Consider the following 13464-nt stretch of genomic DNA (forward strand, 5'->3'; position numbering starts at 1 on the left):
TCCTCCAACCTTCTCCAAATACACTTCCTTCATCCAGACGATATGGAAATCGGGGCATCTGCCGACCGAAGGTGGTGAACCTGGCCTCATAGGTACGCAATAAATCACCCCTTTCATTGTTTAGCAGTTTATTTTAGTCTGTTTCAAAATTTTTCATGACAGAACATAACTGAAATCCACAGAACCAGATCAATGATTAGATTTTACAGTGATCATCCTTCCACTCTCCACCGAGTGCAAAAATAAAAGCAGCAAGCGTGTCCGTCTCGGGGCATGGGGCATTCGTCCCTCAGGTCGATCCCAGGCTTCCGTTTGGCATAAAATGAACAATCGATCGTTTGTCAGGACGCGGACTGCTTGGCAACCTTGAGTAAATGAGTGCTGAGGGTAGGGAGGGGTTAAACCATGGGTGCACAACTCCTCACGGGCTAGTCTGCGTACTGGTTTTTGTTCCTACCAATTGCCTTGTTTTGCTGACAGCTCTATAAATGACCCTGGTTCAAGCCTGTACTGGAGCACATGAGGATACATTTGCAGCTGTAGCTGGTACCCAAACACATGAGATATGACAGTCAATTAAATAATTAAGTTGGCACAAAATCCTGAAACGGATGGGCCCTTGTTGCGCACCCCTGGGTTGAACGGATTGAAACGGATGGGCAGGCGAAGGCACAGAGACCCGGGGTCCTGAGGTGACCGCTGAACCCAGGCGCTCTTCGACAGACAGGCTCCTGTGCAGTGGTGCCATTTGGATCGCCACGAAGAATCGCAACCGGAATCACGGTCACGGGCGCTGAGACGATGCTGCTTGAAGAAGACGTGCCGTTCTCAGGATCGCTAGATCCATGGGTCGCCGATGGTGTATCCTCAGCTAACAGTGATAAATGGAATAAATAGGCTACCAAATTGGGAGAAAATGGGGAAAAAAAGAATAATACATTTCTCAGTGAACTCTAGGAAAATGGAAACATTCACCTGTCAGAGGTATGGTCAGCAGGACCAGGGAAGCTGCCGGTCTCTCTCTGTGATTGTGATGTATGTGGTTTTAAATCCAGGCTTCAAGAGTGTTTGCATCAGGGGTGTCAAACTCCAGTCCTGGAGGGCCGCAGTGTCTGCTGGTTTAACTCCAGTCCTGGAGGGCCGCAGTGTCTGCTGGTATTTGGTGTGTTTCAGCACGAGAGATACATTTCTAACTCTTTCATTGGCTAAAGAGTCCACACACCTTGTTCTCCTTAATTGGAGGCCTTAATTGGCTGCTGATTGAAAGGAATACCAGCAGACACTGCGGCCCTCCAGGACTGGAGTTTGACACCCCTGGTTTACATCATGGATATTCAAATCTGGCCCTCGAATCCGAATCCAGTCCATTTGTTGACCGCATTCACACCCGACTACCAGGTAAACGGAGGGTGGAAAACCCAGGAGTCCTCAACCCTTGAGGACCATGAATTGAGGAACAGGGCTTTAGTACATAACCTAGGGCTGCCCAGCCCTGTTCCAGGAGATTATTGGTGCTTTTCAGTAGGGAGTGTCCGCAAACAGGCCGTGTACACTGAAAGGCAGGAAATGTTTTGCTTATCCGGAGGGGGTGGGGCCGAGGAGGAAGCCGGCCGGACAAGTGCAGTCAGGGCGATGCTGTACACGGAGAGACGGACACCGAAACAGGAACCGGCACAGACGCCGATAACACGGAGTGTGACGATCGCTGAACTGAAATGCACAACAGACCGATCATAATTATGAGAAAAATAAAACCTGATCAGAAAAATAAACGACTTGCATTTCATTTGAGAAAATATACATTGTGTGGAAAATACACAAAACTAGGGGATTAAACTGGGCCTTTTTGGTCGCGGTACAGTACTCAGAATAGGGGTGACAGTGGTGACAAGGCAGCCATTTTGAAGGCTGGATGGTCACAGGTGAACTTCACTGCAGACTGAGGCCTAGTTTAATTTGGGGGTGTGTGTGGGGTGGCTAACCTCCCAAACGGAAGCCTTCTGTGACGTTTAGTCCTTACAGTAAGACCGTGTGGGGAAACTGCCGCTTTCAGTGGCTACCAGTCACACTCACACACACACACCCCCACGCACGCGCACAAACACACACACACACTAGCCTAATCAGCAGCACCGCCACACCCTAACCTTGACTCAGAAAGCAACATTGGCAGCCCCACTCACTCGGCAAAGCGCTTCCCAGCCGTCCTTTAAATGAATCCGCCTGACAGTTTATTCCCTGCGAGCGCGGCCGCTTACGTCCTTTATATTTCTGAAATATACAAACGCCTAAATAAGGACCCCTCCTCCCGCAGCAACGGAGCGTCCGGTGGGGGAGGGGGAAGCGCGTGTCCAGGAGCCGTGGTCAGGGGAAGAGCTGGAAATCGAGATTGGGGGCCCACTCCAGGGCGGTGTTGACCACGGCGAGGGCCGCGGCCCCCAGGGCCACGGTGAGGCCCATGACGGCCAGCCGGACCAGACGCTTGGCCCGCGGCCGCGCCACCACCATGGCCTGCGCCTGAGCCTGAGGTGGCACCCGCTCCCTCCGCCGCCGCCGGAGCACAGAGTCCGGCTTCTGCTGCGCCGACGCCAGCTCAAAGTCCTTAAAGGTAGAGGCCGCCGTCCTGCGGGACCACAGCACACAGGCGCAGTGCGTTACATCTACAGACATGTAACAGTGCTAATGCTAAGTACAGTCTAGGTAATAATGCTAATGCTATATAGAGGCTAAATAATAATGCAGAACACAGGCTAGGTAATAACGCTAATGCTAAACACAGGCTAGGTAATAATGCTAATGCTAAATACAGGCTGTATAATAATGCTAATGCTAAATACAGGCCATATAATAATGCTAATGCTAAGTACAGGCTAGGTAATAATGCTAATGCTAAATATAGGCTGTTTAATAATGCTAAAAGCAGGCTGTATAATAATGTTCATGGTAAATAGAGGCTGTATAATAATTATAATGGTAAATACAGGCTGTATAATAATGCTGACGCTAAAAACAGGCTAGGTAATAATGCTAATGTTAAATACAGGCTGTATAATAATGATAATGGTAAATACAGCCTATATAATAATCCATCCATCCATCTATTATCTGAACCCGCTTATCCTGATCAGGGTCGCAGGGGGGCTGGAGCCTATCCCAGCATACATTGAGCGAAAGGCAGGAATACACCCTGGACAGGTTGCCAGTCCATCGCAGGGCACACGCACCATTCACTCACACACTCATGCCTACGGGCAATTTAGACTCTCCAATCGGCCTAACCTGCATGTCTTTGGACTGTGGGAGGAAACCGGAGTACCCGGAGGAAACCCACGCAGACACGGGGAGAACATGCAAACTCCGCACAGAGAGGCCCCGGCCGACGGGGATTCGAACCCAGGACCTCCTTGCTGTGAGGCGGCAGTGCTACCCACTGCACCATCCGTGCCGCCTCCTATATAATAATGATAATGGTAAATAGAGGCTGTATAATAATGATAATTACTGTTGGCTGTTCTGCTGGGCCGCCTCCCGGGCGAGCTCGGAGGGGGGAAACTGGACGAAGAGGTCGCCGGCTCGGCTGATGAGCGTCTCGTACGGGAGGTCCTGAGGGATCTGGGACAGGAGGTGGTGCACGGAGGCCATGTCACACTCGCAGTCCAGCACCTCCTCCTCTCGGTGAAGCACGATCTGGAAACAAATTTCATTCATCTTCTCAATAAACTACATTGCATTGCAGGCATTTATGCAGAGTGACGTACAATAAAGTGCAAATTAAACCCAGGTGCGTTGATAGTTCATAATTCATTTAAAGTCTGAAATGTATTTTTGAAAATGCCATTAAAAGCATTCCAAATTTCTCAGCCAAATGAGACCTTGCTTTATCTGGACCACCATGAAGCTGGATCAAAAGAGGGAGCCAAGTCACTGCAAGCTAAAAACACAGCCAAAATTATTGGACAGTAAAAAATGTCCTTGTTGGTTTGCGCTGATTATAAAACACAAATCAATCCTCAGTATGTACATGTTATCCATAAATATATGTCTACATCACAGTTTTACAGCAACAGAAATGGCTGGACAAATATTCAAATTTTATTGTGATGTCACACAAGTACCTCATGGACCATGTCATCTCGAAGCAATAACTGCCAATTGACTCAAACACACCAACAGGAAACTCACCACGGCAGCAAAGTAGATGGGCATTAGGGGGTGACAGGCCAGGAAGAAGTCGTACAACCGAACCACGTGACGGAAATCAGACAGTACATGGCCAAACCAGGTGATGAGCCAGCTCAGGGCAAAGATGGTGCCCACCTCCGCCCTACACAGGGAGGAAGAGGAGAAGAAGGCGTGACAGGCTAATTATTGGACGCATGTACCAGCTCCAGATGAATCAGTGGGTGGGCAGTTTATAACAAAACAAAAGCTACTTATTAACTATGTATTTGAACTATACACCTGTCTTTATGAATATAACTATAAAATATAAATACAAATTAGCTCAGGACACCCACATTAAAGCATCACCTGACATACAGAACAGGACATCATAACCGCAGTTCCACCCTAAAGCTATTACTGTACAGTTTTTCAGAACAGAAAACCTTGAATACACTGATTGTTTTACTTTGAATACCTCAATAAGGGACACTTGTGAGTATATGTCCTCTTAATAAGGATGGGACAACCAAATTCTTACTGCTGCATGAAGTCGTGCACCTCAGGGTTGACCCGCTCTATGATGGGCATCAGATAGTTTAAAATGTGTTTGGTGTTGTCCATGGTGGGGTCCATAAAATCCCTACAAGAGAAGAAGTGAAAACATTCACCACTCAGAGTTCACACTCACGTAACAAAGCAACGGACATGAGGAACCCAAAGGAAATAGCAGAAATGTGGGGAGTATCATAAGAGTTTTTTTGTTCAGTTTCTGTTCAGGTTATGAGATGGTGGGTGAGATTAGGAGCACAGCTGTATCTGAGATTGTGGGTGAGATTAAGGGCACAACTGTATCTGAGATTGTGGGTGAGATTAGGAGCACAGCTGTATCAGATTGAGGGTGAGATTATGGGCACCGCTGTATCTGAGATTGTGGATGAGATTAGGAACACAGCTGTATCTGAGATTGTGGGTAAAATTAGGAGCACAGGTTTATCTGAGATTGTGGGTGAGATTAGGGGCACAGCTATATCTGAGATTGTGGGTGAGATTAGGAACACAGCTGTATCTGATATTGTGGGTGAGATTAGGAGCACAGCTGTATCTGAGATTGTGGGTGAGATTAGGGGCACAGCTGTATCTGAGATGATGGGTGAGATTAGGAGCACAGCTGTATCTGAGATTGTGGGTGAGATTAGGAGCACAGCTGTATCTGCGATTGTGGGTGAGATTAGGAGCACAGATGTATCTGCGATTGTGGATGAGATTTGGAGCACAGCTGTATCTGAGATTGTGGGTGAGATTAGGAGCACAGCTGTACCTGAGATGGTGGGTGGAGAGTTTCTCCACCAGGACGGTGGCCAGTCGCTCGCCCAGGACCAGGAGGAAGGTGACGACGATGTCATGGTAACCCTGGTAATAGTGCAGCTGGGGGTTGCGGTCGAGCACGTGCAGGATGATGTCAATCAGCTCCTCCTGTAGACCCTCCCGCTGGTCATCAGGCATCCCTGCATGGGGTCACAAAAAATGTCTCTATGAGACCGCAAAACACACTTGACCGGGTCGCCTTCTCTCTAATACAAGCATTGTTTGTGTAATGTTCTACAGCAGGGATCCTCAAACCAGGCCCTCAAATCCAAATCCAGCCTAGGTTCTTTCCTCTCAGGTAATAATTAACTGAACTGCTACTGATTAGCAAGGCTGTCGTCACACCTGCCACCCAGGTAAAAGGGTATGGAAAAACCAGCTATTCTTGGCCGGCAAGTACAATGATTTGAGGAAGACTTATAAGCTGGTGCAAAAAGCACAAAACCTGGAGCTCCGATGGCAAAGGGAATGTTGTCTTTTTCTTTTCTTTTTTCCTAGATCTCGACTGGTAAGTAGCCTTCAGCCCAGTATCTGTAATGGTACAAGCAGTGATCTAATTATAGCCTGCTGCCCATATGGAAACCCAGCTAGCCTGCTGTCCCTATAGAAACCCAGCTAGCCTAATGTCCCTACGGAAACCCAGCTAGCCTGCTGTCCCTATGGATACCCAGCTAGCCTGCTGTCCCTATGGATACCCAGCAAGCCTGCTGTTCCTATGGAAACCCAGCTAGCCTACTGTCCCTATGGAAACCCAGCTAGCCTGCTGTCCCTATGGATACCCAGCAAGCCTGCTGTCCCTTTGGAAACCCAGCTAGCCTGCTGTCCCTTTGGAAACCCAGCTAGCCTGCTGTCCCTTTGGAAACCCAGCTAGTCAGCAGTCCTTATGGACACTCAGCTAGTCAGCAGTCCTTATGGACACTCAGCTAGTCTGCTGTCCCTATGGAAACCCAGCTAGCCTGCAATTCCCTATGGAAACCCAGCTAGTCAGCAGTCCCTATGGAAACCCAGCTAGTCAGCAGTCCCTATGGAAACCCAGCTAGTATGCCGTCCCTATGGAAACTCAGCTAGTATGCCGTCCCTATGGAAACCCAGCTAGCCTGCAGTCCCTATGGAAACCCAGTTAGCCTGCCGTCCCTATAGAAACCCAGCAGGCCTGCCGTCCCTATAGAAACCCAGCAAGCCTGCTGTTCCTATTGAAACTCAGCTAGCCTGCTGTCCCTATGGAAACCCAGCTAGTATGCTGTCCCTATGGAAACCCAGCTAGTATGCTGTCCCTATGGAAACCCAGCTAGTATGCTGTCCCTATGGAAACCCAGCTAGTATGCTGTCCCTATGGAAACCCAGCTAGTATGCTGTCCCTATCTAAACTCAACTAGACCTGCTGTCTCTATAGAAGATCAGCTTGCCTGCTGCTCCCATAGAAATTCAGCTAGTCCACTGTCACTTTGGAAAACTCAGCTGTCCCTATGGAAACCTAGCTAGCCTGCTATCCCTACGGAAACTCAGCTGTACCTATGGAAATGCAGCAACACCGAGCCAGTCACTCTGTGCCAACGACAGCCCTGCATCAAACGCACCAAGCAGGACCGAGGAAACACTAGATCCGGAGGATTATCAGGAGAAACCCAAAGGAAAACAACGGCTAAACATACGGCTGAGAACATAAAGCCCTACGTATCTATTTCTATCTGATGAAACGTGTGGGTCCTGTAGTGTAGACGGTCGCACTCACCTGGCGGAAACCTCCGGAGAGAGCGCCTCACATCCAGCAGCACCTGATGGTAGTCCTTGTGGTTCTCCCTCAAGTCCGCTGCTATTTGCACACAAAGACAAAACCTGCGGGTGACATGCGGCACTCTCACGGGCAGACACAGGAAATAAGTAAGGCTTCACGTCGGGATCTGCACGTTGTGTTTGTTTATCTCCATATATTCACGATTTGTATGAATGCGGTTAGCTTCAGTTTAGTACTTTAGTGTAAATTTAAAGCTTTAGACTTTTGGCAGTCTGGGAGTATTTTTAGCCAGGTCTGTCACAGTTACTGCTATTATGCAGGTGAATGTAGGGCAAGTCACTCTGGACAGGAGCTCCTCCCCCAGAGGGCCCAGGAGCCTCCCCTATAACTGAATGTGCTGCTGTGGAGTGTGATGAACGTCAGCATCATGGTGCCATCGACGGAAGGAAGCCATGAGTAAAAGCAGGCTCACATTATAACGGTTAGATTTTATCACCCAGGGCCTAGGCTATAAGCTCAGCACCCGTGTTCAGTTTCTGAACTTCATTACGAGTGGTTTTAGCACAGAGCAGCTCGACCCTCGTTCCTGGAGATCGACCTTCCTGTGGGTTGTCATTTCAACCCTAATTTGGCACGCCTGATTCCACTAATTAGCAGTTGAACTCAATCTCGAGCTATAGAATGAGGTGCGCTTTTTTTTTTTTTTTGGGTTGGATAGAAAACTTACAGGATGGTAGACGGGCAAAATTTCTGTTTCAAATGTGGGGGGGGGGGCGCAGGGGTATCGTGAGTGAGGGTGGGTCTGGTTTATTTTTATTTATTTATTTATTTACCGGGGAGAGTGTCCACACCAATGTGCCAGAGGACTGCGAGAGGAAAACGGAGTACCCGGAGGAAACGGGAAGAACATGCAAACCCCACACAGAAACGTTTGGGTTGTGCGGCCACCGTGCCGCTACGTTAAGTTCATGACACAGCCATCTGTAAAAGGGCAGGGGATATGCCCTATGGCAGGGGTGTCAAACTCCAGTCCTGGAGGGCCGCAGTGTCCCTTTTTGTGGTTTCCTTTCAATCAGCAGCCAATTAAGGCCTTGAGATCAAAGTGTGTGCCAAACAAAGACTGAAATTCATCTGTTGTGCTGATGCACACTAAAAACCAACAGACACTGCGGCCCTCCAGGACTGGAGTTTGACGCCCCTGCCCTATGGTAAGGTTGGTTAAAGACATTGGGATGACACTGGCTCAGGGGGTAAGAGCAGTCGTCTGGAGGTGGGTGCGTGTCGCCGAACCCCCAATTTCTCCTGACGGGCACGGTTGGCGCCTTGCATGGCAGCCAATCGCCGTTGGTGTGTGAGAATGTGAAGCATGAATTGTACAGCGCTTTGGATAAAGGCGCTATATAAATGCAGGCATCTTTACGCTACACGGCTAGCCTCTCAGGCCCTCGGCGGCACGTCTCTTACCCGGCTTCTCGGGCAGGTGGTCGGTGTGCATGTTGAGCAGTTTGGGCCAGACTTGGCAGCGGATCTCGTCGCTCAGCAGCCCGCCCTCGCTGATGGCCATCCGCCGCAGGGCCGCCACGTCCGCCGGGCTCGCTCCCAGGGCCTGCGAGATCTCGGCCATCTTCCTCCTCCTCCGCGAGTCCCCGTCTGACCACATCACAACCGCATCAGTCCACCGCTCAACACTGCCCGTCTGGAGCCTGCCCCATGGACCGCCGGGTGAGCGCCCTGCAGGGCCTCTGATTAAAACACCAGCACTGGCAGGGCTGGGTGACCCAGAGCGCAGGGCTGGACGACCCAGAGCAGAACCTTTAACCCTTTTAAGGCAGTGGCAACCAACCCTGTTCCTGGAGATTTTCATTTCAATCCTAATTTTGCACACCAGCCTCTAATTATCAGCTCAACGAGATCCCTAGATGTTGTGTGAGGTGTGCTTCGTTGGGGCTGGAATGAAAACCTACAGGACAGTAGATCACCTGGAACACGGTTAGTCACAGCTGTTTTAAGGTGTAAGATCACACATGCGATTTAGAACTGAACTTAACTTGTAATTAATCACTACCGCTAACAGAAACCAACGGAATTCTAGAGCATTGATTTGGACTACTCTTCAACTGGTTAACTAGCGATCTGCCCAGCAGGAGGACTGAGGCAGTGTTACGACAGCCTTACAGCAGTGACTGCCTTCCTGGAAGAGTGCAGAAGGAGCCAGTCCAATACCCTTTCACCATGTTACCCTGACATTTCCCAACGCTGTGCTTACATGCTGCAACCGGAATGCTGGGTCCTACCAATGCAATGGGAAAAGTCACAAATGGTCAGGACTGCAGAAAATGATTATAGGACAGCGATTATTGTAGTGATGAGGGGTTCGTTCTTCGGCAACGAAATTAAGTACGCAATGGTACCTGCAGTCATCTTTGACCTAAAATAAATTATGTATACAATTGTGCAGACAGCAGAGGGTCTTTGCGGAATGGCAGGTAACTTGGTCTTTTATAAGTGCGAGTGTAGGGTGTATGTATAATTTACTGGTGCCACGTATACCGTGAATCAAACAGCAACGGTGCATCTAGAGTTAGGCAGGTCTCCTGCCGCTTGTGGTTGCTATTTTGCACTTTCAGCAATACCGTAGGGACACATGAGCAACTCACCTAGCCTAATGTTGGCGACATCAAATCAGCTAAACACAAAACAGCTCTATTTCCACGGAGATACGCTATGAATTATATTTTATTTACTACCAGAAAGTATTCGAAGGTGAACTATCATCATTATTTATTGGCGTAACTGGTCAGTCACATGGCAATCACTTACTTGTCAACTACCAAGCACACTCGCTGGCAAGATTAATAAGCCCTACTCTGGATACATTCGTTATTAGCTACAGCTTAAAAAATAAAATAAATCTATCGACAGCAGAGGTTAACCAGCCAAGTTAGATAAACTAAAGCTAACTGACAATCGATCTTGTTGGGTACCTTTAGCGGTTACCAACAATACGAAAGCTAGCTTGGACAGCTACAAGCTAACCAACGTTAGCCAGCCTGCTATATCGCCATTAAACTAGTAGTGAGCTATGCCTTGTTTGCGGTTTCCTTTGAGAGAAACCTTAATTGCTGATGAACGAAGTAGGGTGTAAATAAAAAAGGCCGTGATGGAGAAACGGACCACCATACCCTGTTTGCCGATTCCATTCAAAGGAGAGGAGGCACCGATGCTTTTAGATTTTTTCAGGGACATCTTGCCAGTCCGCTCATTGTTGTTGATCTTTTGAAGTGTCTTCTCCCCCACCTTCAATTTAAACAGACATTGGAAAAATAAAAATATCTCTCGCCAGCAACAAAGATGAGTGCAGCGATGGTCTTGATTAGCTGGACTTGCTCATCCTCCCTCTCCCTCCGTCAAACAGAACAGGCCACATCACTGCAGCCAAGCACTGGTTAGCTGGCTGCTACTAGCTAGCAACACTGACAAATACTATCACGTCATTCAAAACGTGTGTCAAAACATTCGCTAGTCTTAGGCAGATGAAACGGTGTTGCTTTTAATGCTATGATTCCGTTAACTCGTGGAAAAAAAGCAACTGCTCGCTTTAAAATCTTTCCAGATCTCGAGAAGACGCGCCTCCTTGTCCGTCCCCAGCTGATCTAGGTTGTTGTCAAGACGTATCGAAATGGCGACTGGGACTTGTAGTTCCTTCTGAAAAATCCGTTAACTTTTCTATTACGTCACTGAATCAACATACCACCATAAGTCTGATGGGTGCCTAAATGTAGGGAAGGGACCCACTTGTGCGTTATGAGAGGGGGTGAAGTTATGTATTTGATATGAGTACTTTCAATTAATATTATTCACTGTGAGTGGTCTGGATCGTAACACTCTACAGGAGGCAGACAAGGATGCGTCTGTGAAGTCTTCGTCACTAACAGAACTACAGAGCCGCAGAAAAAGAATGGACAGGTCACAAAGTTCGCTAAAATTGTCTGCAGAGTTCTGGAAACGGGTCTGGTGCACAGATGATACCAAGATTCACCTGTATCACGGCAATAACTAAGTGTGGAGGCCAAAATGAACTGCCCAAGATCCAAAGCAACGTTTGATAATCCACACCAAGCAGTCGCCGACCAACCGTAATTCTCTCACGTGATGCGCTCGTGGGTAAACGTGGTTCGGGGTCTCCTCTGAACCGGTCTCCCCTTACTGTTACACCACGTTCCAGTCATCTTCAGCTCCTGTATGCACGATATGCTCCCTCCGCTATACTGCCTGTGGGCTGAACTGGAATAGCAGAACTTACCCGAAGCCAGAGAGCAGTGCAATTTTTTTTATTGCAAATATATACATGTTCAAAGTATATACTGTATTTTGTAATAATGATCAGTTTGCAATTTTGTTTTGTGATTAATGAAACCATAAGAATACGCATTGTGTCAATGATAGAAATAATAGTGATAAAGGGAAAGAAAAATAGTATTGTAAATTATATTTGTATTAATAACTAATAAAACGTATGCCACAACAATGTTCTGTCTATGTGAATGGAATGCTCTGCTAATTCAGTTATTAAAGAATAAATGGCCTAAACACAATTGACCAATTTCAACTTGAATTCAACATTGTGAAATGCTGTTCAATAGGAAAACATTTTTTTTTTGCCATTTGATACTCTAAAACTGTATTATGATTTTTGTATATACAGTGGCTTATTCAGACCCCTTCACTTTTCACACTGTGTTCTAGATTTAGTTTTAAATGTATAAAATGCCCATTTTTGCCCATCAATCTACACTCATAATAACCCGTAAATAACCCACAAAGTGAAAACGTTGATGTTTTTGCAAATTTATGAAAAATCAAAAACTTAATTTATTTATATTTGATTTATTTACAATTATTTATCACTACTGTGGTAATAAAATTGTGTTAACAGCACATATTTAGTGCTTGGCAATTGCCTGTAATCTGATATTATAGGTATCAGCATTGACAATCTACAGCATGAATTGGCACCGGAAAAATCCAATCTTCAAAAAAGACCAGCAGTCAAGCACTTTGTGCCCTACAACAGAATGCCAGTTGAACTTTGCATTTATTCACAAACTCATTACAATTGTCTCATTAAGGCAACACAAAATATACAGATAGGATTTATATATATGCATATTTATATATATTTAAAATGTTTTATTCATTTATTTAACATGTCATTCACTATCATCACTAGAATTAACAAGATAATGGTTACTCCAGTCTGGAAAAAGTTGTGTGATATGGTATGTAGACTTCATAGATGGGTCTTCTGCTTGGGCTATATATCAAACTGTTCAGGCTGAAGTTGCCTGGAAACTGAGCTCACTCTACCGAATTCCTAACCTTGCGCTTTAGGAAGGAAAATGACCAGTGCTTATGGCAACTCCTACACCACGTCAGCAGCAGCACCTCAGATAAGACCCTTTGGACCAGAGATGTCCAATTTTATCCAAAAAGGGCCTATGAGGGAGAGCAAGTCTTTGTTTTAGCCCAGCACTTCGACACCTGATTCAACTTAAAGGCTGCATCCGAAATCAAACACGACACACTATACATGTATACTATTATGTGGCGTACATAAGGTGGCTTTAGTGTATTTTTCTACAGTCAATGGCTCACACACTTCGATATTTCACAGCATGTGGCATCCGTTTTATACAGCTATGATTTTTCGGACATACTAATACTATTTTGACATCTTAAATAGTAAGATAGTATGCCATTTCAAAGCAGGAAAAGTCTTGAATGAAGGCCAAAGTTAGTTAAATAGTTGAATCAGGTGTAGTGCTGGTTGAGAACAAGAACCTGCACTGACATCAGCACTTTTCAGTTAAGACTGAAGGGTCTCCTCCATTACCAATCCAAAAGCCGTGAAAATAATCTGCCACTTCCATGGAGGACACTAGTAACTAAGCTTTAAAAAGAACAAAGAACATACTTTAATCTCCTAAAACAAGCCAAGAGGCTGTCTGTACCCAGGACAGCTCGCCTAGCCCAGATGATCAGTATTGCCTATCTATACAAATGTATTTAAAATCATTTTACTGGGGCAATTGAGATGCGAAGGTAAGTACCTAGTACAACGCTATTATCCCACAGCTCCCTGCCACTGACCCAATTTCCAAACCACTCCTGTTCTGCAGCTATTGAGCAATTTATAAAGT

The 13464-nt window shown here is 46.6% G+C and overlaps 1 protein-coding gene and 1 long non-coding RNA gene across 2 annotated transcripts; both read right to left on the minus strand.

Moving 5' to 3' along the window:
- Positions 1–111: 111 nt before the first annotated feature.
- Positions 112–1226, minus strand: LOC133110576 (uncharacterized). The gene is made up of 2 exons (XR_009704862.1): positions 976–1226; positions 112–871 (listed from the first exon to the last, which is right to left on the minus strand). It is a non-coding gene; the product is annotated as an uncharacterized LOC133110576 (long non-coding RNA).
- A 91-nt stretch (positions 1227–1317) lies between these two features.
- tbc1d20 (TBC1 domain family, member 20) lies at positions 1318–10925 on the minus strand. Its single transcript, XM_061220071.1, has 8 exons — positions 10447–10925; positions 8729–8914; positions 7262–7342; positions 5483–5669; positions 4703–4804; positions 4183–4324; positions 3503–3687; positions 1318–2623 (listed from the first exon to the last, which is right to left on the minus strand). The coding sequence occupies exons 1-8, from the start codon at positions 10508–10510 to the stop codon at positions 2365–2367; spliced, it is 1206 nt and encodes a 401-aa protein (XP_061076055.1). The 5' UTR covers positions 10511–10925; the 3' UTR covers positions 1318–2364.
- Positions 10926–13464: the final 2539 nt, after the last annotated feature.

Source organism: Conger conger, chromosome 14 (genome assembly GCF_963514075.1).
Source record: "Conger conger chromosome 14, fConCon1.1, whole genome shotgun sequence".
Classification (NCBI taxonomy): Eukaryota; Metazoa; Chordata; class Actinopteri; order Anguilliformes; family Congridae; genus Conger; species Conger conger.